Raw genomic sequence first — 27,778 nt, forward strand, 5'->3', positions numbered from 1 at the left:
CATACTCACAGGACTACCGCCAGTATCTGAAATGACCAACATAATCAATCTTATTTTTTTAAGTATTCACCGGAAGTGTTTAATCGGTATCGACTCGAGTCTGTTTTAGAATCATGAGTATTCGCCGCCCTCCGGCGGCGAAAGTCGGGAACTGCAACAATAGTACAATCCAATACTACCGCTATTGACACAAATAACAGCAGAAACCACGGTATTGGTCATAACTGGAATTGTAAAATATAGGAAAAAATAAAAAAAAAAGTCTGCATCAACATCCGCGTAATTAAAACAGAAGAATGTTAAGTTGTAGACTTGTTATGGCCACAGGACGGATGATGAGGGTTAGGGCTCAATTTTTCCGGTTTGGCATCCTGCCCCCCCCCCATGCGTTTGCGTGCCCTCACGCAGTGGTCACGGCGGCGAACTGCCACGCCGTGCTGAGCAAATGGCTGGCGGGAGAGGGGACCCGCTGCGCGCTGCCTTGGCCTCCGGGCCCCGCGGCTGCGTCACCTCAAGCTGGACTGGACGCGGCCTCTCGAGCGCACCGCGGTACTTCCGGCGAACGCTGTCACGAGGAAAGCAGCCGAACCGACGCGACTGCAAACAAACCAATAGACATGACCGAGAACAATTGAGAGTCTCCGGCTCCGCGTTCTTCATTTGGGAGGGTACAGAAAACTAGTACTCTTTATTAGTATTCTAATTGGGTATACGACGGGGTATTATTCGTGTAGGTTAACAGTATGTCTGTATTACTAATGCATACTTTGTCACCAAAGTTCAAACAGAACAAATGCACGGTGTAATTCATTTATCGTGAACAGGTTACCTTCGTGAATTTACTGTGTTCGCTGCCCTCTGGTGTGCACAGAGAGGAACTGCAATATGCAATTCGCCGATCTACTGTTTGCCAATTGAGGGAAAAGCCCCCGCAGTTTCTTTTTATTTTTTTATTTTATTTTAACAATACCCAAGAGTCATTGTTAGTGCAACTGACTCAAATGACAGTTGGTAATAGTGACATTAATAGAGAGAGCTTGTCTGGCAGGTACCACGGGGCTTCCGGGTTGCAATCATATATCTGCCTTTGGCGCTGGCGTGAGCACCACCAGGAGGTTCAGCTGTTTTAGCCCCAGCTCTGGACTAATGGTCACCAATCGTTTTATTGCTGATAACCACGCTTAACGTTGTTCGTTCACAATGGCGAACAAAAATAGAGAACGCGTCACGTCCGTAACACACGCGGGTCCCCTCGATGTCTAGCGTCCAAGTCAAACTTCCGGCGAATGCCTTCAAAATAAAGCAAATCCGAGGAGGAGCCAGGGTCCATAATATTGTTTCCAAGTATGTAAATAGAGGTGCACAGACGTTTATATTCTTGGTTATTTGCTGAAAACGCAGCACTATGTGTTGCGTTTTACATTTGACTATTAACGTCAGTAAGAATAGGATTATGAAAATCCTAAAGCAACAATAATAATCAGCCTGAATACCAGTATTGCTTCCACTGTAGAATATGAAGTTGTAGTTTCTAGATGTGACCACCAGATAACAAAATGAACATCATCATTTCACTAGTTTTTTCGTTTTTTTTTTTTTTTTATTGATTCATTTTGGTCAGTGGTTTTCTAGTAAACACATTAATAATAAGCTGTGCAAGACTGTATTAATAAAGATGGACCCAGCTCAAAATGATCTATGTCTCCCGTTTTCTGTAGAAGGTTAATGGTTTGTCAGCTCACTGGAGTGTACATCTTCTGACTTTATTTTTCAGTCAGGTGTCATCAACCTTGTCTCTGTACTGTTGTAAATAAAACAAATGCATCAATCCTGCCGCAACTAAAAAAAGGACACTCAGTGTCATGGAGGCAAAGCATTCAGAACGTGGACCAGTCAAGATCAGATTCTTAATCCCAGTAGTTCTAGCCCACGTCCAACCCGCGTCACTTTTAAGCAATAAAAGTAGCTGCAGCAGGTTGGAAATGCAGATGTAAACATGCTGATGTTCACCAGCTACAAGCAGAAATTTAGTGCTAGTCTTAGATTGACTTCACTGCAATAAAATTAGTAATGTATCAATGTAATGTCTTTGATGCTGAACATGTAAAAATGTTTTGTAAGGGAAACAATTCGACAAATTTACAAAATCTCTAAAAACGGGTGCTTCAGAGCCAAAAGCTGATTTGTATTTTTGTGCATCTAATAACCACTGAGGCTTAGTCTAACACAATTTTGTTCCATTATTACCTCTGCCAAGAAGTTTGTGCAATCACCCGTGTCTGTTGTTACACAAAAAGTACTGAACGGATTTATACCAAACTTGGTGGAGAAATGGGGCAAAGGCAAGGGAAGAACCCATTAAAATTTGAGGCAGATCTGGATCATATACTATGAATTTGAATTTTTTTCCTTTGACGTCTGGTGTATGTTCTTTGACATTGGCCTTTCTTGGCAGAGGTCTGCAGTCCACTGAGAACCTTTTCTTTTTAAAAATGCTCCTGTATCTAGTTATAACTGTCCAAAGCGTTGAAGTGAAGTCATTAGTTATTGAACTGTAGCTGCTGTTACGTTCCTTCCAGGTACAAGTTGCCAAATATAATAATATTATAAAAAATGTAGTACATTTTTTTAAAAATTTGAAAGACTCAGAATACTCCCTTTTGAAAAACTGAAAATAATTGAGAATAGGTGAGGGTGTGATTGACATAGCAGCTCAAGAAGGGGCAGCACATTTAAAAAAAAAAAAAAGAAAGAAAAAAGACTAAATGAGACAAAATTTCATTTATTTTTTTATTTTCTATAAAAGAGATGAGTTTATTCAATGATCTTAACAGACTTAATCAGAGACCTCGATAGACCACTCACATACCAAACGATAATCGAGGAAAATGTTTGAACAAAACCCCCAAAACAGAACACATGTAACACAAAATAAAATACCTGAATAAAGCAAACTCTGGGCTGAGCTGCGGGTCAGCACATTCTCTGTAGAACTCATGGCACATTATGTCCAACAGTTACTGTGAAAGAAAAAAAAGGCTAAAAAGGAATGAAGTTTTTTTTTTTTTTTTTTACCCTTTCAAAACCAGTCTAATAATAAAAATTATATATTCATATATGGTGGACTTCATAGAAATTAAAAAGGTGACTTAAGCACAAAAACAAATTCTCCTGAAGTACTGTTTATCTGTTTCTTCTCCTCCTCAATAGAATGCTTATCTACATTTCGGAACATGCCTCCTTGCACCACACACTTAAAAAAAAAAAAGAAAAAAAAAAAGAAAATTAACAAAACACACACAGTCACACAGCCGTCCAAATTTACACAGTCACACTCACAGACCAGACTCAAATGCTAGTGTGTCAACGCTGAAACATATCTACCTAAAATCTGCTGATTGAACAAAATGAAAGTAGTTGTCAGGTGTGTACACTCATAGAAGTCCAGCTAAAACTAAATTTAAAACCCGAATTTTGACATCGGGTAAAATATAAAATGCTGTCTTTTCCTTTTTTTTTTTTTTTAAATTTTTGAATTTTTTTTTATTTTTATTTTTATTTTTTTATTACACAAACTCTTTCAAAAATCTCCCTCCCCATTCAAATATTACTCCACCCATTCCCGTCTCACCCCGTTCTAAATCCCCTCAAAGTGTAATATAAGCCAACGAGAATTGCAATACAATACAGGCACTGGAGAAAAACACCGTAAGAGACAAGTGGAGAGGATGAGATGCATTCAGATTTCAACCCATCCCCAGTCCAAACAATGTCTCCAAGAACAGAATTAGAACTCACATCCACTATTATCGAACAAGAACAAAGATATAAATCAAAACTGTTTTCTCAGCGTTTTCCGATCTGTTACTTTTGTAATCGTTTGTCTTTTTATTTTGTATTGTTGACAGTGTGCCCTTGGTGACTAATTGTTGCAAAAACTAACTGGGAGCTCCTTCCAATCCGTTCAACTGTTTTTACTAACCTGGTTCAAGTAACAGCTACAGAAAGGTGGTAAGTGTTTGTCTTATTCACCTGATTGTCCCCTTCCTGCCTGTTGACTTTGATCAAAACCTTTTGGTAAGCTCAGAGCTCACAGAGAGGGAACAGCAAGGGGCTCCTCATCTTTTCACTGCTTAACTGATCCAGTAGTGTGACTGTTTTGAACAGGCCATTGATATGATCTTTTCCAACATTATGTCTAAAAATGTAATACAAATACTGGTGCAAAACTTGTAGTGAAATTCTATTCAAACTAAAACCCAGAAACAGCTGGACCTTTTCACTCTTCCGCTAACCGTCTCCTGTTGTGGTTTTAAATGAAAAATACAAAGCAGGATGAAAACTTCAACTGATTCGGTCTTTGATAAAATACTTGCTGGAACTATGATAATGCATATATTCAGGGTTTTTTTCACTAGCTACCTATCAGGTTTTCGGAGAAGTAATTAAGCATAAAAAATAATGGGTAGTTTGGCATAGACATAAGTGGCGGAGTGTGTTGGTGTGAAGATTCACAGACCTAGAGAGGAAAAAAGAAAGATCCAAAATAAACAGTTATTGTAGTATAAGAAAATACTTCTTTACAGTAGATACTAGATGATGAAAAAGGTCTGCACTGCTCCTACTCCTGGTTGTAAATGTTATTAGTTTGTCCACGTGTGCAGGCCACAGAACATAATGGTCTGTTTAGGAAAAAGGTGTAAGGCAAAGTGTACCTTCTCTGCTGAGAAATATACATGATTTACAGTATGGAAGTTGCCCCCCCCCCCACCCCGACCATTTCATGTGTTCACTTACAACAAAACAAAACAGAACAGAACATAAAAGACCAGTCTTCTTCATCACATCAGACATCTGGCAGTTTCAAAACACCTCTGCACAGTCTGTCAGTACATTATCAGAGCATTTTCATAGTTATTGGGATGTCTTTACTCTTGCAATTATTGATGCGCCCATGCACACAGAAGCAAGTGTGACAAAGGGAACTGTGCCAACAGGGGTCCTTTCTCTCTTGTTTTGAGATATCAGGCAATGCCAACTTCCCAGGAAATCACATCCAAAACAATGAGACTATCCCCGTGTGTTGCGTGTGTTCAGTCCACCGGGGCAAAGCGAGCTGTGACTGTCCCATCCAGCATTTGTACTCAGTCTCCAAACGCCTGTCACGTCTACATACAGTCTGTATCCCTCCGTGGTGCGTAGTCTCCAAAACTCACTTTAGAGGAAGTGTACATCATCCAAGTTTTTTTCTTTTTTCAAGTTTTTTTTGTTTTGTTTTTTTTTTTGTTTTTTTTGCAGTTACGTTTCAGGTGCTCCTCTTCTCAAAACAGGTTCTCCTCAAAGATAGCCATTAAGTCACTTTGGAAATTCATGTCAATAGTCGCTGCCATCTGGAGAGAGAAAAGAACAACTAAGCATTTCCTTTACATTCATCACTCCTGAAACTACAACTTTAACTTCTTGAAAATTGCTTCTACAGCTAGAAAATGTAAACACATTTTTATTGCTACTGTGTGTGTTCAAATTGAGCGCTAGATCTATGGTGCACATTATTCCGTTCTCTATCATTTGTGTTAAATATATATCAGCATCATATTAAACTCCATAAAACGCAAGAATTCTGAACAGAATCATCTCACCGCTTCTCGCCTCCTCCTCTCCTGCTCTCGGCGGCGTGCTAGCTCCCTCTGTTGGTCTAGTGGGTTCTGTGTGGGCTGAGGCGGTGTCGGGGGTTGAGGAGGCTGCTGAATGGCAGTCGGCTGGGGCTCCTGCTGCTGCTGCTGTTGCTGCTGTTGCTGTGAAGGGGCTTGGATGTGCTGCTGTTCCATACGCCTGCGTGGCTCCTCGTGCACCCTTCTGCTTGGCTCCATGACGTCCTCCTCATCCCGACCTCTGGAAAACATTCAGGCAAATAATTCACACCAGGTGAAACGAAATACTCTTCACATAGCTCTGGGGGTTCATGACTGAGTAAGAGATATCTTTAAAGCTACATCTGGTGCCATCCTGGATGTCTCATAGGAAAAGTATCTGAACTGAATATAAAACTACAAGCCCACAAAAACAAGATCACTTACAGGGGTATACAACAAGCATAAAGATCTGTACAGACATGTTTTGTTAAAGGAAACTGGCTGCTACAACAAAGTTCCAACAAAGATCCAACACGGATGAGCTAAACTTTCTCTGGATGCAGGTCTCACTATTGCTTAATGAATTGCAGGACTGAGTTTTGTTTGATCCAGTTTTCCAAGTCTATCAGTGGCAACAGATGGAAAACACTTGTTTTACTTCCCCAACTTTAGATATGTTGATATGACATTGCAGCATGAAAGGTCTCAATGGCGCAACACATGTAAAACATCTGGTGGCCAAAACTATTTTTAACTTTAAAACTTGTGTTGTATTTCTGAAATAAAGGATTGATGGAAGCCTCAGCGCTGTAACCAGATACCGTACATGGGGTTTATTATTAAGAAGTTCAGTGATTAGAGAATCTTGAACATCTGTGGCCCATTAAAAGAGCTGTTGAATAACATAAGCTTGGCCTTGTCAGTTTCAAACATTATTAAAACTACATGGGTTTCCCATGTCTTATTTATCATCAGGCAGCCTACCCCAAGACATTCTCAGCCACTCAAGTACATTTGTGCCTTAAATTTATTACTATACTTGATTTATTACTTAAATCTCTACAGTTTAGATGTTTTTTTTTTTACATCAGCAATGCAAAATTTGTTTTCTTACGGCAGTTGAGGCTCTTTGAAGCCGTGCTCAAACTGTAATCATGTGAACTCAACTCTGTCAGTCTCACAAGACTTAATATTTCTTATGAACCACAATGTGGAGCATCAATTTCTATCACTTTAAAAGACAGCTTAGCTCTTCCTGTGACAAGGCCTCTCAGATGAATAGTTTCACTTTTTCAAAACTACACATCAAGTCAGCTCGCTCGTGTTCTAAAATTGCCCTTTCTAGCCTCGATTGCTGTAAACCTACTGACAAATGGACTGTTCAACATTTCTTTTATTCTTTCATATTGTAGTTTTGTGAACCAAATATACAACTAATTAATGACAGGTTTATCTCAGTCAAAAAACAATACTCCCTCATGAGGGAAACACTACAGACTTCTATATATTTTGTCTCCAGTTTTCTTCTCGACCACCTTACCGTAGTTTGTCCTGCTCTCTGCGTAGCCGGTCTTTTTCTGCCTGCTCAGCTTGGGCCTTTAGGGCTTTCTCTCTCTCCTCTTTCTCCCGGGCAGCACGACGGAACTGCTCAAAACTATCACTCGATGATTTCACTGCAGATAAGGGCGTAGATGTGGACTTTTGTGCCAGGCTGGCCCATGAGCCCATGTTCTTTAGTTTCACATCCTGAGAAAACACACAACGAAACAAAGGATGGCCACATTCATTATCAATCATGATCAAGTCAAAAGTCTGGCAAGTTGCAACCCCATAATGTTCATACACCAGGAACTTAAAGAGGTGTATAAAATTATTTTGAAAATAATTTTGAGAAGTGTCTCTTACACCCACCTGTACTTTTTTGGGGACGATGGGCACCTTAGACTCCTGCTTGAACTTATCCTTGTCTTGCAGAGAGGAGGGCGGCCCACTAGGCTCAGAGGAGCGGATGACAGGTCGTGAGCTGTCCATGGACTTCACATCTGCTTGACACAAACACAAACACACACACACACACACACACACACACACACACACACACACACACACACACACACACACACACACACACACATGCACACAAGCATGGTGTAAGTATCTTGTGAATCTTCTTCTTCATACATGTTTTAACTGCAGAAAGCCAGAAGAAAAACATGAAGTCTAGGAACTCACTCTGTTGGCCGTGGCCTGGTTGAGAAGGCTTGTTATCAGGATGTTTGTGATGGTCTGGTCTCATTGCAGGGTTAAATGGCTCTCCTCTCATCACTGGTGATGGAGGAAGTTTCTCTTCCTTTAACCCACCTTGGCTCCCAGGTGCCCTCTGCTGCATGGCAAAAAAATAATGGAGACCCAACGTTAGTCCAGCACTAACCCCCCCCAAAATTACTGTGTCCAACCAGTGCAGGTTCCTCACCTTTTTGGGCTGCATGTTGTTTGGTGGAGACTGGTGAGACACAGGTGGATACTGGGGAAGTTGTGGGGAATGCATCATGAGAGGGGATGGGTTGTCCCTCATGTGACCTGTCAGAAGAGGGAAGGTGCGTTAAGCTTCAGTAAACACAATTCATTCTTACCGCAACAGTTTTTGCTTCTATCACCGGTTACAGAATCAATTTTTGTCTCGTCTTCTCCGGCTCACCTGTGTTGTAAGGGTCAGCCTTGGTCGTGCGAGGGGAGGGCTGTTCTTGCTGCTGCTGGATGATCTGCTGTGCTTTATTAGTGGGCATGGATACCTTGTGTTGTGATCCCTGAGACTGACCAGCTAGTCCAGGACCCTGCTGGTAGTTCAGTTGCTGCTGTTGCGCCTGCTGTTGCTGCTGCTGAGTGTGCTGCATGTGGCGGGCCTGGTGTAAAGGCATCTGTTGGGGCGGGGCCTGATGTGTTGGGGCTGGCTGAGCCTGGGACTGTACAGGGAGCTGGGGAGGAGGCAGCGTGGTCTGAGACGACAGTTGGGATTGTCCCTGGACAGACTGCAGGAGAGAAGTCTGTCCTGGTTGTTGTTGTTGTTGTTGTTGTTGTTGCTGCTGCTGCTGACGAGCCTGCGCCTGGAGCGACTGCATGGACTGCTGGGGCTGACGCGCTTGTTGAAACTGCTGTAGGTATAACTGTACTTGGTTCATGGGTGTTGTAGAGCCTGGCTCTTCATCATCCTCCAGCAGCATCTGAGGAGGCTGGGAAGACAGCAAGCCCTGGGGTGTGAGTGTTGGGGGAGACATGGGCCGCTGGTGTAGAGGCTGAGGAGGGTGGAGGATCTGAGAGGAGAGTTGATGCTGTGGTGGTGCTGCTGACTGGGGCTGCAGCTGCTGTTGCTGCTGCTGCTGCTGCTGCTGTTGCTGCTGCTGCTGCTGCTGCTGCTGCTGTTGCTGCTGCTGCTGCTGCTGCTGCTGTTGCTGCTGCTGCTGCTGCTGCTGCTGCTGCTGTTGTTGCTGCTGTTGTTGCTGCTGCTGCTGCTGCTGCTGCAGGGTTGGCTGCTGCTGAGGAGGTGCTGGTTGCTGCTGAGGGGGTTTTGGATGAAGAGGCGCTGCCTTGTGACTGGGTCGAGAAGGCTGCTGAGGCATGGAACTGTGCAAAGCTAAGGTTGCATGTTGCAAAGAAAGGAAGAGGAAACAAATTCCGTCATTATATTGTGATCCCCTGACAGAGTCTACTATTTAAAAAAAAAAAAAAAAAAAAACATCTCTGTTTACAAAATTAAGTGTAAATTCACAATTATTTTGTGGGAACTGGTAAAAACAGCAATTTAAGGAGAATGCCCCCTACTGGAACACATAGTCTTATCTGACAATGAGTGTAGGCCAATGGTGTATTACAGAAAGGAGCGCAGGAGACATCAGTGCTTATTTATATATTTTCTGAACAGCAAAAAATGGAGCCAAATTTGTAGGAGCCATTATTGTCGGAGGAACTACAGTTACACATGCAGAAACAATGAAACAGCCTGCATACAGCCTTACCTGGAGATGGGAGGACGGGATGCTGGTTGAGGAAGGGGTGGGTCTCAGGGGAGACGGAGCCAGCAGAATGAGCATTGAGGTGTGGAGGTGGAGGTGAGGAGGAGTTGCCTGTGTGGTGGGACAGATGCATGAGGGGCTGACCGAAAGGTGGCAGGGACTCAAAGCTAGTCTCCAGTAACTGGGAAGACTCCAGAGCAGCTACAGGGGGAGCCATGAAGCCTGCGGGAGATGGCTGATGCTGCTGTTGATGGTGCTTTATCTGACTGCTGGACTGAAGGCCTGCAGGTTGAGAATGAAGCCCAGACTGAGCAGAGCCGCTCTGAGTGTGAGGATGCGTCTTCTTCCCCTCCTTCAAGGACTGGCTCTTCTTTTTCTGCAGTTTTATCATTCCTGAAAGTGATAAATAAAGACTAGAAACTTAATTATGGGTTTTTGATTAGGGCCATTTGTGTGGTAAAATTTGCGATAAGTCACCTGTCGCCTCAGCTTCGCTGTCTGAGCTGGAGCCACTGCTCTCTGAAGAAGATCCAGTCTTTTTGGAGATTGCCATGGACTCCACAGTCTTCTCAACTGCAAAACAAGAACTATGTGTTTGTGCATTTCCAGAATAAAGCACTACATGTGAAATTACTTACCCATTAGTAATTTCTCACTTCTGGGTAAACTAGAAAAAAAAAAAAAAAAATCACAAACAGAGAGTGACCATTTCCCTTTGCTGATTTCCTATAGTGGCTTACCTGGAACCTTTTTCTTCTTGCGCAGGCAGGAAGACACATATCTCTCCAGCTCGCGTAGAGTGGAAGGCTTTAGCGTCTCAAAGTCAATCTCGATTTCATCAGGGTTTGAGTTTTTGAGTGAGGGCTCTCTGGATTGGATAATATGCACTACACGGCCAAGCTTGTCACCAGGGAGCTTGTTGATGTCCAAGCTTAACTGCCTCTTCTCCTCGTACGTCATAGGCTTGCACTTATCCCCCGTAGCTGATGACCCAGCAGCCCCCAGTTCATCTTCCAGGTTGGGAACTGGCTGCAGGTTGGAGGGATGATTGCTTTTCATTCCCTCCTTTTTACTACAGAGGCAAAACACGAATGTGTTATTAAGAAATATGTAACACTGACTAGCCTTTATTCATACAGTAACTTTCCAGAAACACAGCTCAAAGTGATTTACAACTAAAATCAGACTAATTTAAACAATGTCACGTGAGGAAGACATGATAAAGATTACCTAACAATCATGGAACACGCCGCATTGCAAGACTCAGTGTCAACTGACAAAAGTACCAGTCAGCTTCTTGGATAAGAACGATCAACATTTAAAGGGCCATGCTTATTTACAAGAAAAACTCCCATGTAAAACATGTCCTCAGATGGCCGAGCCTCCTGAATTTACTCTCAACCGTTACCGAAATTGCACAGTAAGAGCAAAAAAGCATAACAAGAAGGAGTATACAAAAATGAGTAAGGGTAATACTGAATTGTGTAATGCCAAGCTGATAGCTAGATAAACATCTAATATCAAGGAGCTTCTCTAACCAACAGTGTGACATGGAGAAAGTTTAATACCCACCTGGGTTTCTTTTTGGGAGCAACCTCTTTGTTGTTATTGTTACTGCTCTTGGTCTTCCTAGAGAGCTGTGAAACAGGTGTAGCATCCTGGATTTCATCTACAAGGCCAGGCATGGATCCTTTCTTCTTATGCTTATCTTTTTTCTTCTCTTTCTTTTCCTTCTCTTTTCTCTTTGGTTTGCTGGCTTGTGGTTGGGAAAGGGCAGCCAGCTGCTCGTGGACAGCCTTTAACTGTTTCGAGAGAAGAGAGCAGTGTTCGAAAAATGATAGCAAGGGCTGGACAAGAAATTTGCTGCCACTCAGAACCTTCACTGAGCACTGACCTGTTCCTGGAGCTCTGCCAACCTCTGGGCTCTCTCCTCTTCAGAGTCATCTGTGGAAGACTCAGACTCAGAAGATGAGTCACTGGAGCTGTCTGAAGATGAGGCAATGTGGGCCAAAGGAGGCTGGGGCTTAACGGGCGCAGGATGGTGAAGTGTAGGAGCTGGGGCAGAAACCAGAGGCTTGGTCTCAGGTTCATCTGGCATCTTAGCAAAGCGCATCTCAAAGACATCCTTTAAAATGAAAAGAAGCAAACAAATTAACCAAAATGTATGTGTATGTTTGTAGGTGTAGAGTGACAACATTACAACTTTTGACTTCTGCTTTTCTTTGTGTCATAATATGTGCCTTTGTATATCAGACTTTGTTGGCCAGCTATGGACTGGCCACTATTTTAGATTATTGTGTATTTTAACTCTATCTAATATTTGTATTCTGGATTTTTTTATTAGAAGGTGAGTTGTCTACGTGTTCCTGTTCAGACTCCCAGTAGATTAGGCCAGGTAATAGAATCATCACTTAGGCAGCATCCTTGCTCAGTGTGTATTTGTGTTGTACTGTGAACAATCTGTGGAAAATACTTTGCTTTTGACAACAACATTTTCATTCTTTTCTTAAAAAAATGGTGCACACAATTTATCCAAAATAGATTGTTATTTCAAATGTAAACTAAAACAGCACTGGAAATTGGCCAATCTTCTCTTCCAGTGGAAGCTTGATGAATAAAACTGTACACAGATGACTCGCCTAACCTTTTTTTTTTTAATTTTACCAAAGTCTAACATGTAAATGTTCTTTGCATTTTAGACTATATTTACCTGTAATTTGCGTGCCATAGCTACCACCTCGTGGTCTGGTGGGTTATATTTGTAGCAGTTGGAAAACATTAATCGTACATCAGCAGCAAACTCCTGGGGTTCCCGGTATTGCCTGTTCTCCAGCTTGGCCTATTAAACACATCAAGAATATTTATTACTTGACATGCCACAAGTCCACTCTCATTAATATCTTATGGTACCCCTTGATCAACTATGTCGTCTTCAACACACCTTGATGGTGCTGAGGTCCATGGGGTGTTTGATGATATCATGATAATCGTGTAGTCCCAGTGCATCCACATCAACGGGTTTGTAGAATGGCCAGGCGTAAGCAGCGTGCTTCTTAGACAGCATCTCCCTGACCAGACTAGCACAATAGCCCAGCTGATCTTGTGGTTTGGGGCTATGACCTCCACTTGGTCCGCTGAGTCCGATCCCCATGCCTATGTGATGCTGAGAGTCTGGGGCATCCTTCTTCATGATTTTTGTAGGTCTGGTACTCTCTCGCCTGGGTAGTGTCTTCCCAGATTTGGACTCTGCTGGCGAAGATTCACTGAGCTGGTCATTTGCTGTGGGCGTTGTAGTGTCTGCTTTCCTTTTCTGGCTCTTTCTTTGCTAGATAGCAGTGAACATAAATAAAGCAAAGAAATGGGGCAAAAGGACAAGAAAATAAATGATTAGAGCGATGCCAAAACATAATCCCCCTGTTTTAATGCTCCCAAGCATGGTTGAAAATGAGACCACTGGCCCAAGCATATTTGGCTGTCCGTCACACTCACTTTGGTCATGGTTATAGGGTTCTGCAGCATGGGGGCAGTGCTCTGGATGGATGCTGGAGGAAGGGAGGTCTGAGCAGGGGGAGGCACAGAAGTCATGATGGGAACTTGAGGAACGCAGTCTGATTGGCCCAGGGAGTAGGGAGCACCGAGCTGTGGCGCATGGCTAGTTAACGTTGGGGGCACGTGGGCCTGCATCAAAGGCTGGGGAGGTAGTGAAGGCGGGCCCTGCACTGGTCCTCTGATCTGCGGTGCTGCTGAGAGGTTTGACAGACCACGGGTTTGAGGAGTCGTGGACGAAGAATCGATGATGGCCCCTGGTTTCAAGCTCAGACCTTGATGAGAGAACAAAAATAAATATCCCATCTCACAGAGGCCAGCTCCAAGAACATGTGTTAACAAAATATGACAGCATTAAGGGGTAAATGACTTACCTCCCTCTCTCCGGCCCCGCCCACGTCCTTTCCCTGTCATGACAACAATCTCAGTTTCTTCCTGAGGCATTTCTGTGACCTTTTGGAGGAAAACCTTCTCTAGAGCCTCAGCCATTAAGACTATGTCATCTCCAGGCTGCAGGGGGAGACAAACACTCTTGAAAATTGAGGCATATCAGAATCTCTGCACTTTATGGTAATAATGGCTCCAGTGTACAACTATGTTACCTTGTTGTATATGTAGCAGTTGGTAAACATCGTATTGAAGTCTTGGATACATTCTTGGGCATTCAAGTAGTAACTGTTCTCGAGCCTTTTCTTGATTGTTCCCATGTCCATAGGATTTTTTACTATTGAGTAGTAGTCCTGAAAAGGTTGCATACAAGTATGTCAATAATGCAAGAAAAAAACTCAAGTTTTTCAACCATGTGACATTCTCTTCAGGCATGATGAAGCTGCTGTGATATGAAGTTACTTTTAACAATAACATTAGAAGTAAAAAAAAAAAAATGCCTCTCTCTTATTGCAATTTCCTCAGCAATTAAGCAATACATTTTATATAATTAATGTTATAATTAACTGAAGTAAGTGACTAATTTTGGATTTGAAAACATTCTGTAATGCATATCATCTGTAAATATTTCTATCAAAATAAATCTTAACAGTGTCAGTGGTACCTTGATATCAGCTGCTGTCCTTGCTGACATCCCAAATATGAAGATTTTTGACAGTGTATAAGTTGTTTTAAGGGATCCCTTTTCTTTGTCTTTGTCTTTTCTCCTTGTGCTTACGACATAACCAAGAGTTCTTCCCTGTTTACATGTTTTTTTGGGAGTTATTCATTATTCAAATCAGGATTTAAGGACAGAGGCTGTCTTGTTGTGTACAGAATGTTGTCACTTTTTGATATTGGGCTACATAAATAAAATTGACTGACAAAGTAGAGCACAAGATAGAATGTCTGTGAGTTTTGCACACTCTCTCTATGCCTTAATTTTATTTATCAATAATCTTAAAATATTTTGTTGTCGAAACAGAGATATATCAATGTGACCACTGAAATTAAAACACTCAACTCGGCAACAATGAAATAAAAAGATACATTCACAGTGTATCATGTGTGTGAAAGAATTAATACCACTATTTGACTTATTCTGAAAGCAGGAAAAGGAGCCCGGATATCTCAAACAATACTGTATGTACACATACAGTAAAGAACAGATTTGTTATCGTTAGTTTGCACACAGCGTACAAGAAACACAGATGTACAGTTGGAATGTGTAGATGCAGAGAACCTGGTGGCAGTTTGTATGTGATGTGAGGTATGAGGCATTGTGCACGCAGAGACAAAAAGTTAGTACTCACAGGCAGGTTAAGTTTGACTGCATCCACTGGTGCATGAAAGGGCCAGGCAAACTGATGCTTCCACAGGGCCTTCACCACCACCTTGAGCAGATACTGCAGCTGATTGGTCTGGCGCTTTGGCCTGTCGGGATTGATGTACTCAGGGGGTGGAGGATTGCCCATCGAGTGGGCCTGCCCCTGGCTGCTGCTGCTGCTGCCCGACATCTGCGCTGCGTCCAGGCCATCCCCCATTCTAACAGGGTTGGGCATGGGCTCTGGCCCCGGAGCGGGAGCTGGAGCTGGAGCAGGGGCAGGGGTAGTGGTGTTGGCAGGACACCAGTTCAGTCTTGGCCCCGGCACAGACTCCACTGACAGAGCACCGCTGATCCCATTGCACTCCTCGCTGGACTCTCTAGAGAAAGGAAAGAGCATACTGTCACTAGCATGTTTGTAAACAATCTTCAATAAGATTTCACTTTATTTTGTCAGTAACACAGCCATTAACAAAACAGATAAACCTGATAGACCAAAGCCCTGCTTCCTTTATAGTTTAGGGAATAAAACAAATACACAAATTCAGAGAAGCTGGTTTAATGTATTCCCATATCAGTTTGATGGTAAAATCCCAAAATGTGCCAGTAAAAAACTCATAGTGCCTTCAGTCACTTTGCTGTTAAGCAAAAAAAAAAAAAAATCTACTTGACAAATCTATAATATGTTCAGTAGCACTTGAGTTGACAGTGAAAATCCAAACTGAAAACTACATGATAACCTTGTAATAATATAAGCTATTCAACAGCAAACCTCCAAACACTGTCTCAGTTGTGTTTCATTGCATGATACATGTTTCCTGTTTACATTAAATCTCCAAGTTCAGTACAATGCTTCTCAGCAATAAAAATAATTTCACACTAGGTCATTCAATGGCTTACACACACACACACACACACAATGGTGGCTATCGATCAAAATTTTACTAACATACACCTCAAATATAGTTTTGATCAACTTACCATTATTGTCAATCAGTGAACAAAGTATATTGAAGTGAACGTACTTTTGCTTCATGCTACATTACTAACTTTCACTGGTGTCGCTTTGTGTTATACTGAAAAACGTAAAAAATTGACAATCTGAGCAGAGTTTCTCAACATTCGACTGACAATCGGACATTCACACCCACTTCACACACCAAATGGTCACGTGTGCAGAGGTGAGAAAGTACTCAAGGTTTGAACTTCTCTCTCACGCTCTCTATTTTCATTCTTTCACTATTACTTCTGGCTTGTTTCATGTATAACTAACATTACACTATGAATGACTCCCAGGAGAGACTGTCTTAAAGTGTGCAATGTTATTTAAACGATTCATCGTGTCTCGCCCCATTCTACGATGTTCAGTTTTTCACCTTGCCTTTGAGTGTGGCTGTTCGGAGCAGCTATGCTATAAAAACTTTTGCCTTCTGACGTGGTCAGACAACACGTCGTACGAACTAGCTCTTTTCAAACATTCCTCTTTCCTAAGTTTGATAATACCATCAGGTGTCCTGATACAGAAAATAATTAATCTGGCACATATTTCACCTCTCTCTTGTCTGTTTTTTTCCCAGCTATGAAGGATCTAATGCACATAATGAGAAAAATTGTTCCTGACTGAACGCAATCATGGTAGCAATTGCTGTTATGTAAAGTAAAACTATTACTGCAATGATTATTTCCATTATTGGTTAATTTAATAATTATCTAGTTGACTGAATATTTCTTTGGTCTATTAAAGTATCTGAGAATAGTGAAAAGTTGACCACATTTATCCAAAGTCAAGGGGATATCATCAGATATCTCGTTTTTCCAACCAACAGTCAAAAACCCAAAGGTATTCAGTTTACAATGATATAGGAGACTTCCAGGACTTCCTGTCGACCTGATGCATATTTTAATTCAAAAATGTTAACAGTGAGCTGGAAGTATGGGAAACGTCTGGTTCTAAATGAGAAATTTGACTAAAACATGTTTTTCTATCTTTTTCATTTCTATTTTGCATAAAAACTATGAACACATGCACTGAAAGCTCACAAAAAGATTACAATCATATGCAGTCAATTATGACTTCAGATATAAAAGTTATCATCTTACTGATATTAACTCATTCAAAAATGACAAAAAGATCTGGACTGTATTCAAAGGAGCCCAGAGGTTGTTTAGGTTAAGGTTTGGCTCTTGCATGTGTGTGCTTTTACTGGATCTTTGTCTTCCCACTCTGTCTCAGGACCGGGGAGTGTTTAGGGATGGGGGCGGATATGGGTGGAGGGTTTGGGGGTTAGTGTCATCTGGCAGCTGAGGGACTGTGTGTTCCACTATGCAGCCCTCAGTCCTACATAAGGTCCTCTCCTAGGGACGACACATTCAAGATACAGACAAAGGCTGTTAAGTCAACAACAATGCCAAATACTAATCTAGAAATAATTGACTAAAAATAGACTAAGGAACAACAATGTCCTGAAAAAAAAAGCACTGATCATAAGGTTGTGTATTCAAGTCTCTGTTAGAAACAAGTTAGTCTTCCAGTCTCACACACTGAAATCCACCCCCACAACAGGCCCTTAGAAGATAAACACACTCCACTGTATGGATCTGTGACTAATCTCATTCCTGTTGAGTCACTTTCTGAGAAGAGGGAAGCAGTTTGTACACCACATGATCGCTGCCTTGTCCTCCCCAAGGCACTCAAATGCACAGGGGAGAATCTGACTAACTGACCAATATGTTGAATGACAACACATGAAAAGAAACAGTAACAGTCTAAAACAGATGGTACTTTTGTGGCTTCTAGCAAAAACACTTCACAAGTAAGACCAAAATTAACAAGCACAATTTGTCAAGGCCTAAGACACAAAGGTGCACATGGCTCATTTTGCTTAATACAGCAAAACTTCAAAGCTGGGCAACATCGCGAAATAAATACTTTCATATTTCAAAGCTTTACTGAATTGGCTTTACAAAGAAACTAAACAGATATAGGGCTGGAACGAACGATTATTTTCATTATCTTTTGTCTGGCTGACGATCAACTTCTCGAAGACTCTATAGACTATGAAATGTTAAAAACAGAGAAAAAATGGCATTCATAATTTCTCATAGGCCATGGTAAGGTCGTCAATTTGCTTGTCATGTTTGACTGACAGTCTAAAACCTTAAGATATTTAATTTTCTCTCATACTCTATATGACGGAGAAAAACAGCAAATTGTCACTACTACCAATAATTTTGACTAACCCGCCTTAGTCTAACGACTTTCATCTTTAGTCCATTAACTTCTAGCTTAACCAGCGATTCCTGTCATATGGAAAACCACTCACACCGTGCCCACAACACAGGCTCTGTCAGCTACAAGGCAGGTATTCCACCAAAATTTGACACGTCAGAGGTGGACTACATGAAAATAATTTTTTAAAAACTAGAAAAAGAAAAGATTTGACTGTCACACAGCTTCCATATCTTCCACGTTATCCAGTGTGTGGGGTTGTGGGTAGAGAAATTACATATAATAAATAACTGACAGGTAGCCTACACGACCACTGTCATCCACAATCACTGTAGTAAGGAAATAAATAGATAAATACGTAGTGACAGGCCTAAATACAGGAGGTGCTTTCAATTAGCTGTCAAAGGAACAAAACCTGTGTCAACACAAGGTTGGGATGTGACCATTTGTTTGATATGTATAAGAGCACTGCAAAAAGAGTTTGAGAGATTTGCTTAAATGTGGTTAGCTACAGGCAATTCAGTGTCCCACTGCGGTTGATTCACAGTTGATTATTTTAAAAAACAAATTTGTTGACTTAGTTATTCACCAATGAAGCAGTGTTTTACTAAATGCCATGGAAACCACAAGTAAATTGTTGCTGGAATGTTGCAGGTTCCCCCTTTTCACACGTAGTATTTATTATTTAAGAAGTGTGTCAGCGCAAGCAGTTAAGGGAAAAAGTTACCAAAGCAGAATCAATACCTCTCTGACACAGTTTAAACAAGTGCTGTTGCACTGGATTGCACTACACTGTACAGGTTACAGGGCATTGTGTCTACCCCCCTTTGTTTTAGAGATTCCATTAGACAGCTACAGCAGCTACACCAGATGCTGTAGCTGTCTAGCTTTCACTGTCAGATCTATGACAACTGATCACTCGTTATCAAAGATATGAAGACAGTTACAGAGAATGCAACCCAAAAGCTTTTGCCAACTTGCCACACATCATTTGCAGGAACATTTGGCTTTTCAAAGCAATTGTAAGCGAACCATGGGCTCTAGTGGAAACAAATTAGTGCCCTGTCCAAGCACGTACACTGAGCTGGGCTTAAAAGGTATAGTCAGTGATTCTAATCCAATACATTTTTTGTCAAATCCAATGAATATCTCCTCATGGTCCACTACATTTGGCTTTTCAAAGCAACTGTGAGTGAACCATGGGCTCTAGTGGAAACAAATTAGTGCCCTGTCCAAGCACCTAGACTGAGCAGGGCTTAAAGGTATAGTCAGTGATTCTAATCCAATACACTTTTTGTCAAATCCAATGAATATCTCCTCATGGTCCACTCACTGTACGTTCTGTGTGTGTGCTGAAAAAAAAAATCTGGTTTTCCTGCACAGCCCTGGCTCTGTAAATGGGAAACAAAAGAAAGTGGCTCGGCTTGAGCCACACAACACTTTTCCAGCCAACCAGCAACAGGGAGCATTCGTGCTCGTGAATGGAACAAGGAAAGAAGAAGAGGGGAGATGGGGGAAAAGGGACAGTGGGAGCACGAGACGGTAAATCTGGCACATGCTAACGTGCTGAACTCCAACACACAAGTGCATTTTCAAGGAGAGATGGCCGAGAAATATCCAGAAGAGCAAAGGTTCAAAAGAACAAAAACTGAAAAAGAAGTGCTATGAACAGGCAAGGGCTAAGAGCCGCGTTAACATCAGTTTGGCTTTCCAAGAGACCTCAGAGAGTTCAAAGACATGAAGGCGCATGCGGCGATTGCTCTGTTTCTACTTAACAGGTGTGTAAAACATTAGTTTTGGTATGTTTCACAGAGCCAATAGGTCAGTATTGTTTTTTCCAGTTTTCTAATTTTTGTGATAGCCAATCCCAACTGGTTAGTTAGCAAGCAGGTACCTGTGTCATGTTTTAGGTGTCTGGCAATATTAAATTATTGCCCTCAGACATTAGGCGTACATTCTGCTTCTACTCTCTAGTTTGCCAAGATACGGTGTTGGTGTGATATTAACTATAGTAGCAGGAGAGTTGTGAATATTGATGTCTGGAGCTGGAGTGTTGACTATGGGAAACCATCTCACCCTCTCTCCATGTTAGCTCCATAGCAGCAACTGCAGTGACAGCCTGCTAATCCACAACTAACTACCTTTACTTAGCAACATTAGTTCTGTCCCATTGTGTGCTCTATATCATAGTATTTGTCTATACCACCTGCGAAGAGTTTTATAGCCATGAAGATCTAAAAGCACAAGTTTGCTAGCAAAGTGGGATTATTTGGTTTGATGCATAATTCAAAATGCAATGTCAGGTAACTTTACCTTCCTTGTTAGCTTAACTACAAACCTACGGGCTTCTGTTCTGTCACTGTAGTTTTGTAAAAACAGTCTAAACAACTAATTTGACTAGTTTGTACTCCATTGGTCTTTGGATGTTGTTTTTGTGTCCATGTCGTTTGTCTGATGATGTTATATATTATAATATTTGTTTCGCTTCCGCTATGAGAAAAAGTATCCACATCCACGCCGTGTAAAATGCTCAGGATTGAGCCATATTTCTCTTTTGGTCAGCTAGTCCAGTTATGAGTGTTGTTGCTGTGGCAATGCGTGTCCATGAATTTGGGGGCTGGGGTGGGGTGGGGGTGGCGCTTCTGAAGGTGCAATGAAGGGGGGGGGGTGTATTTGTTTTGCTGTTCAGTTCAGTGTTAACAGTCTTTGTCCAGAATCGCCTACTCCTCCTTTAGGAAATACATATTTCCTTTAAAAAAGGAAAGCTTCAAGAGTTATTAAAAGTCTTTTATACTTTGAGAGGGGTACGCATTCTGTAGAAGCTGTTTTTGATGTAAATTTTTTTAAAATGTGACACAAAGGTATGCACTGCAAAAAACTGTCCTTGGTCAACATTAAGGAGATAGAGAATTTTTGTTTAGTGTGAGGCAACACAAAAATAGTTGACCTAGCTAAACTAGAATAACAACATTTGGGCGAGTCAGGAAGTTTGACAGAAGATGAACTTAAATAGCCTGCCCTAATTGCGAACATGACAAGCTTACAATCAGAACTGTAAAAAGGAGAGTGATGTTTATTAGTCTATTGATATGCTTAAGCTACTGTAATTTTTGCTGACAGCAAATATTCGAATATTTTTTAATTGCTGTAGGAAGATAAATGTGTCAGTGAGGGAATTTTAATAATGTCAGCAATTCAAGTCTGAAATGCTTTGAAAGAACTAATGGCTTTCCTAAGGTAGAAGGTGGATACCTATCCAGCCATCTCTCACAGTAAACTACCGATAAATACCAGAGTAGTTTCCCAGACTAATAGCAGGAAGCTCTTTTTTTGGCAAAACTGTGCAGGATAAGGCTGGCACAGCATAATTTAATGATGATGATGACAATGCATATCTGCATGTCTCGACCCCTTCTGTACATATAGACATACACCAACGAGCCAAAACATTATGACCACTCACAGATGAAGCGAATACCATTCATTATCTCATAACAACAGAACAATGTCAACGTCTGGGATATATTAGACACAGTGAACAGTCAGTTCTCATAGTCAATGTGTTGGAAGCGGAAGAAAAGGGCAGGTGTAAAGAACTGACTTTGACAAGGGCCAAATCACTGTGGTCAGATGACTAGGTCAGATCATCTCCAAAATGGCAGGACCTGGGAGGGGCCACTGCTGTCTGGGTCCTCCCAGGGAGCAGTGGGTCCTACCAACTACAGTGAATACCTACCTACTATGGTCGGAGGGGGGACAAACCATGAACAGGCACATCATTAATGCGAGAGGGCAAAAAAGTCCTCAACAAATTCTGTCTGGCCCGAAACCACAGAAGGCCTTCTGTGGCGCAAGTTGCAGAGAATTTTAATGGTGGTTATGGGTTGAATGTGTCACAACACCAATGCATGACACCTTGGTGCACAGGGGGCTCAGTTTTATTCTGAATTATTTTGTAGTGTTTCTAATATTTTGCTCTTCCATATGTGCAAAAGGTAATGACATATTACAAAAACCCTTTTTCAATATAATGCAGTCTAATTCAACTGCAACATGAAGTACAGCCTCAAATTGTACCATAGAACTGAATCAGCTCACATACAACTAAAGTAGTTGTCTCGACAAACGTAAAATATGTGGTAGTCTATTGCAACGTTATTGTACTGCACTGCATTACAGTATTTTAGAGTTTCTATTTTTCTGGTTACATAGTGTAGACTACCATTGTATGGGTGTGTCTGTTGTGGTTATACAAATATATGTCAACTACAAAGAGCCTTTTGTTAAAATTTAAATGTGGACATGAGGGATTTCGCTGGGGGTCAAGATAATAATCCAACACAAATTGCTTAGTCTGCCAGACATTGCAGCAAGTAAATTAAAGGATCTCAAAGTCCTCTATTCAGTACTATCACTGAGCTGTCTTGGAATCTTGGTTGTAGTCTTCCAATTACAACTATAGCAATGACCATCCCATATCATTGCTATAGTTACAGCATACAAAATCTTAAAGGATGCTGACTTAATGGCACAAGCTGGAGGGAAGATGTTGCCTCAGCCTAAAAAGGGACACAGAAGAAACAGCTGGTCTGACGTGAGACAGCATTTACCGTAAAGACAGGCAGGTACAGTCCAGTGGCTAAGGGCACGAGACAGAAACATCTACGGCATTAACAGCTAGGGAGCCAGCATTATGGGAAGTCTTCTACAAGGACAATGTCAAAAAAAGTAGCCACAATATATACCTATTCCAGCTGGCCTCCAGTGCCACATGGAGCAAAGTCTCATCATGTACAGACACATATTCTGCCAGATGGTCTTCAACAGCTCATTAACATCAGCGACAAGCACACTGACAGCCACAGTAACTGACATTACAGCAATGCAACCATGACATGTGTAAACAAACTTCTGGGAATAGAGAGATGGATACAATAAATAAGGGAGCATGAAAGACACCTCCTGTAGGATTCAGACACCTGTAGTTTAGGCATATCTAAAACTTTGTCAGACTTCCCTGCAGTGTATCTTTTGGTGCTGCTGATATTAGTTTGGTCTGTTGGTGTCTTGTGCTCCTGAACATCCTCTTTCTCATGCACACAAAAAAAAAAAAACACATGAAAGCTCTGGTCCAAAAGAAATTGTGTGATCTACATCTTCATGTTGCATACACTCTTTTTTTTTCTATTTATCATCTAATATTTTTCTAAATCTGTCTTACGTGCACAGAAAAGCCATTTAAGAAAAAGAAATTTAGGTGCAATATAATCCCACATTGCCTGTCATGAAAAAAGGGGACATGTTACAGCTATCAGATTACACACTTCAAATCTCCTTTCAACATATTAACTTCATTGAGAGCATGTGTTACTACAATGATAAATTCTTAATGATAGCACTTGTTTAACCAGGGCCTGCTAGGTTCCTAGGTTGACTTGACAAATACAGTTTTGTGAGATACTCCTCAGAAAAATGCCATCCATTCTCTGTGTGATTCAAAAACCATTACAATGATATGCAAAAGTTTTCATTAATATTTTCTACTAAGCCAATCAGACTACTGTCTCACTCCTAATGACAACACAAGTATTGTGTTATACCTCACTTAAACACAAAACAGGTGATCATAGACGGGAGTTAGAGGCAACAGGCAGTCGACTTCTTACCACTGCTATATTTCTGTATGACCACACAACTCTATATTGCATTATTTTTGCTCATCATTTATAAATGCTGCAGTGAAAAATAACTCTTCTCCAATATCTTCATTCATTTTTGTTTGCACTTCTACAACACCTCAAGAACTATTAAGGATTGAGGGGAATTTAGTCTTATTGATGATTACAATGCAGTGGTTTGGTTTGTGATATCTTGGTCTTTACACCAGACTAGACAGAAAAACAACCATGATGAACAAGGTTGAAGTAATGTTTGTTGTTTTTCGTAATTTAACTTACAACTGATGTTGTACAACTAAAGTTTACATAATATTTGGAAGGGGAACCAGCTGAGCCTGCTCTTTATGGTCTCTGCTTTTTAGATGATGGTTGATTAAATTACACCGTAAGTGACATTAAACCATCCCTTGTCCAAATATTTATACAAATGTGAATGCAGTTAATGATTATCTTCATTACTGAATAATTTGTAAATAATAATTTGTATTTTTTCGAGTGATCAAGGGTTTAGTCTGTAAAATGTCAGAAAACAATTTTTCTGTCAGTGAGCTGACTGATTCATTGACTAATTGCTTCAGCAGGAGATACACTGCGTAGGTAAATTCAAGACAAAACAATGCCATTAACATTACACTGCAATTAAATAAGCATTGCAGATGTGTAAGCATTACGATTTGTTTTCATTTAAAGCTTGAGTAATACTTGATGTTGAGGTCAACAGTGACATCATATTCAACCAGTCTGCATGATAAATTAATATAACCCAATCTCGATGACCTGCTGTCTTGGTGTAAGAGCAATGTTGGCATGTGAGACTAATCAAATCTGCAGAAGCCCTAAACAGAGGTCAATCAATTGGTCCACTTCCTTCTGTTGCATGTCCTACATCGCTCTTAGAGCTGGAATAACAGTTGACCTTTGACCTGGACATACATCACTGCAGACTGCTGTGGAATGTTTTTTGGGGAGGAAGTGGCTCTGGTTACTGAGGTGGGGGATGCACATCTCACACCAGGAAATCTGGTCCTATGTGCAGCCTCACAGTGACCGTCCAACATGGAAGGGGGAGACATAATAGCAAGATGTCTGCGTCCCCCATGAGGGTAAACTATTAATCATTCATGTATGTTGGGGGAGGGAGGGGGGGTCAATTTCAGGCAGATATGTAGGCCTGCAGATTTCATTTGAGGCTGTTACTAAGTGTCAGAATGATGGCCTGTTTTTTTCCTGAAAGCAAAGGAATAAATAATTAATGGGACCACAGTGACAAGGCCATGAACACCACTGCCTGCCTATTCACCAGCCTTCTCCTTCTTTCATAAAACCACCTTCAACCCTACTCCAGTCTGCCAATATATATATTACACTGATGCCCTTACTCATTGGTCTCTGCATGCATGTTTCCATTTTAGTTTTTTCCTTTAGATTGGTTAGTAGATGAGGAATGTGAAGGTGTTTTTTTTTTGTGAACTCAACTGGGTTCTGGGCTCACTCAGTTTAGATTTAAGAACTGTTCTGAATGTAAAAAAAGACAGATACACACACACACTTTCTCCTGAAGTACACCAATGAGGTAAATACAAGCAAAGGTTATTATCTCTCACTAAATTAAATGTATACCACTAATAAAGGACAAGATGTACAAAAATAAAAGCATTAAAATAAGGTCAAAAGACGATTGCTTAATCACCATTTTGAGTGGTCAAGGAGACATTAACAGACAATGTGCAAAGTACGTGTAACTTGATGTGAATCCCTGGGACATCAATTATCATCGTCTGAAAATTTTCTATCCATTCTGTGAACAAAGACAGGTCAAGTAGGCGCAGGAATTTTAAAAATGACAGCATTTTGTTTTATAATATAAATAAATCAAATAGTATAGTGTCAATTAAATTTACTATTCAAATATCCAATGTTCTTCTGCTGCTAAAATAAGTAACTGTGTGAATAAAGCTTTACTGAAGACAATATATGTATGTATTTGATAACGTTTTAATGATTTATCATTCATCTCTAATGTGTCTGATGATCTGTTAAGGTTAAGCTTAAAATCTGTACTTCTTCTTCTTTCCCCCTCAAAAATCAATTATGTCCCAATCTAATATTAGTGTAGTTTTTAAAAGTATTACAGTATTACCAGCAATTTTATCAGTATCAGTATAACAGTATCAAGGCGATGTACACACTCAGCATAATAAGCTCTCCACAGTTCTCAAAACTGCACAGTGTTGGGCTGATTAATGCCAAAGGAATTTTACACCAATACTATTCCAAGATACATTAAGTATGTAGCAGAGTTAACTATTCTAACTTTGTCTACCTTGTATCAAGTGTGATCGGTCTATTGCTACCTTATTTTACTACCTCTGAAACTTGGTGTCAAGAAAAAAAAACAAATATTTCCAAGGTTTCTACGGTAACACTTCTTGGCCAGTGCGCTGTATTTTTCTTCTCGATGGTTCCAAATCCTAGTTTTTGATGTTACCACGCATGACCTATGCTACTTTAGTGTGTTTCTAGACAAATGTACGCTAAGCGGAACTGCGGACTTTGTTTACTTCTGTGTTATGGTTATTTAAACCAGAAATGATCATTCTCAGAAGATTCATTGTTTAAAATAATTTATTCCATGGTTGCAAACTTTGAGAAGATTCCCTTGTATGAGTCAGTGCATGAGCACAGAAACTAACTCAGAAACACTAACCATGAGTCAGGCACCTTCTAACAGGAAAAGGCAAGAATCATGCCAGCTCCTCTGGGTTAAACTTCCAGCTGGTTAGTATAAGCAAGCCAAATCCTACCAGGAATCAGGAGACATTTCTACTACTGCCACACACAACCCCCTTCTTCCTCTGTAGTCCCCCTTCCCCCATACCCCCCCCCTTCTCACCAGGAGGTAGGTTCATAGCTTCTGGCTGAAATCTGGATAACAATACTATTCTCAACGCAACACAGAAGACATACTTTTAAATTGGATTGTTGTGCAATGGGCCACATAAAACTAGAGATAGTGCTAACTACATGATAGTCCAACAAACTGTAACTCCAGACTTTCTTTAATTTAGGCTTCTCCTCAGCTTTTTAAACCATGTTTTTCAGTTGAAAATATTTGGTATACAGGTGATTGTAAAGACGTCAGCGACTCTGTTAATATCTGAAAACTTTGTAGGAGAGTCTACCTCCCCAGATAACATTACCTTTTCACAGAGACTGAATGTGCAATTTTTTCCAGAAGGGCGTCCAGTTTTTGAAAATCCAGCAAATCGTTTGACTTGGCGTGCATCTTGTAATCCATTTATGAACTCCACTAAACAGAAACAGAAACCAAAAAACAAAAACAAAAAAAAAGGGCTTGAAAGAATTGTACAGAAGTTTGTTTTTCCTTTTCTGACATCCAAAACACCGGAGAAATTTATTCTTCAGGCTCCAGTATATATACTAAAATCCTAAAGAACACGGCGAGTAATCCTTAGTGTTGTCCAAGCGGAGTTTGAGGGTGGCTGTTCCAGGAAAAACGCCCCAGCCTGGAAACAGTGGGTCCAGGCAGGGAGGAGAGGCTGTGGAAGCCTACAGCCAGCAGGCTGTGTTAGCTGTGTGAACCGGTCCTCTCTCTACCCCATCCCCCTCTCAGCAGTACAACGGCCCAGTTGCCACAGGCTCTTCGCTCCATTGTGTGTCCTCTCCAGGGCCTCCCCAACTTAAATGGACACCAGCAGCAAGCAAGCGGTGTACGGGGAGAAGAGAGGAAGGCAAGAGAGGGGAGAAAGCTCAGATAAGATCCAGGAGGAGCACTTTATTCCTCTAGCTCGCTCTCTCACCCTCTCTCTAGCACAGGCAGACCAGCGTGCAGTTACTCAACAGTAAAAATGGCTCTGCTGCTTCCTCATTCAGCGGAGCCTCAGCCCACACACACCCCTCCCTCCATCTCT

General features: G+C 41.2%; 1 protein-coding gene across 1 annotated transcript; it reads right to left on the reverse strand.

Moving 5' to 3' along the window:
• Window positions 1-5,286: 5,286 nt before the first annotated feature.
• brd4 (bromodomain containing 4) lies at window positions 5,287-27,693 on the reverse strand. The gene is made up of 20 exons (XM_040158941.1): window positions 27,047-27,693; window positions 14,929-15,319; window positions 13,792-13,929; window positions 13,564-13,699; window positions 13,133-13,464; window positions 12,585-12,968; window positions 12,354-12,482; window positions 11,538-11,768; window positions 11,216-11,445; window positions 10,384-10,715; window positions 10,121-10,216; window positions 9,647-10,036; window positions 9,037-9,264; window positions 8,332-8,976; window positions 8,107-8,213; window positions 7,866-8,016; window positions 7,545-7,675; window positions 7,174-7,379; window positions 5,640-5,892; window positions 5,287-5,390 (listed from the first exon to the last, which is right to left on the reverse strand). The coding sequence occupies exons 1-20, from the start codon at window positions 27,142-27,144 to the stop codon at window positions 5,322-5,324; spliced, it is 4,677 nt and encodes a 1,558-aa protein (XP_040014875.1). The 5' UTR covers window positions 27,145-27,693; the 3' UTR covers window positions 5,287-5,321.
• Between the last annotated feature and the right edge of the window lie 85 nt (window positions 27,694-27,778).

Source organism: Xiphias gladius, chromosome 3, assembly GCF_016859285.1.
Source record: "Xiphias gladius isolate SHS-SW01 ecotype Sanya breed wild chromosome 3, ASM1685928v1, whole genome shotgun sequence".
Lineage (NCBI taxonomy): Eukaryota > Metazoa > Chordata > Actinopteri > Istiophoriformes > Xiphiidae > Xiphias > Xiphias gladius.

Excerpts from the sequence above, each read along its gene's own strand:
- brd4 (XM_040158941.1), bottom strand. The coding sequence starts at position 27,144 with ATGGATTACAAGATGCACGCCAAGTCAAACGATTTGCTGGATTTTCAA. Across the intron at positions 12,969-13,132 it reads ACCCTATAACCATGACCAAA|CAAAGAAAGAGCCAGAAAAG; the intron begins GTGAGTGTGACG and ends ACTGCTATCTAG. Across the intron at positions 8,017-8,106 it reads ACAACATGCAGCCCAAAAAG|CAGAGGGCACCTGGGAGCCA; the intron begins GTGAGGAACCTG and ends TTTGCCATGCAG.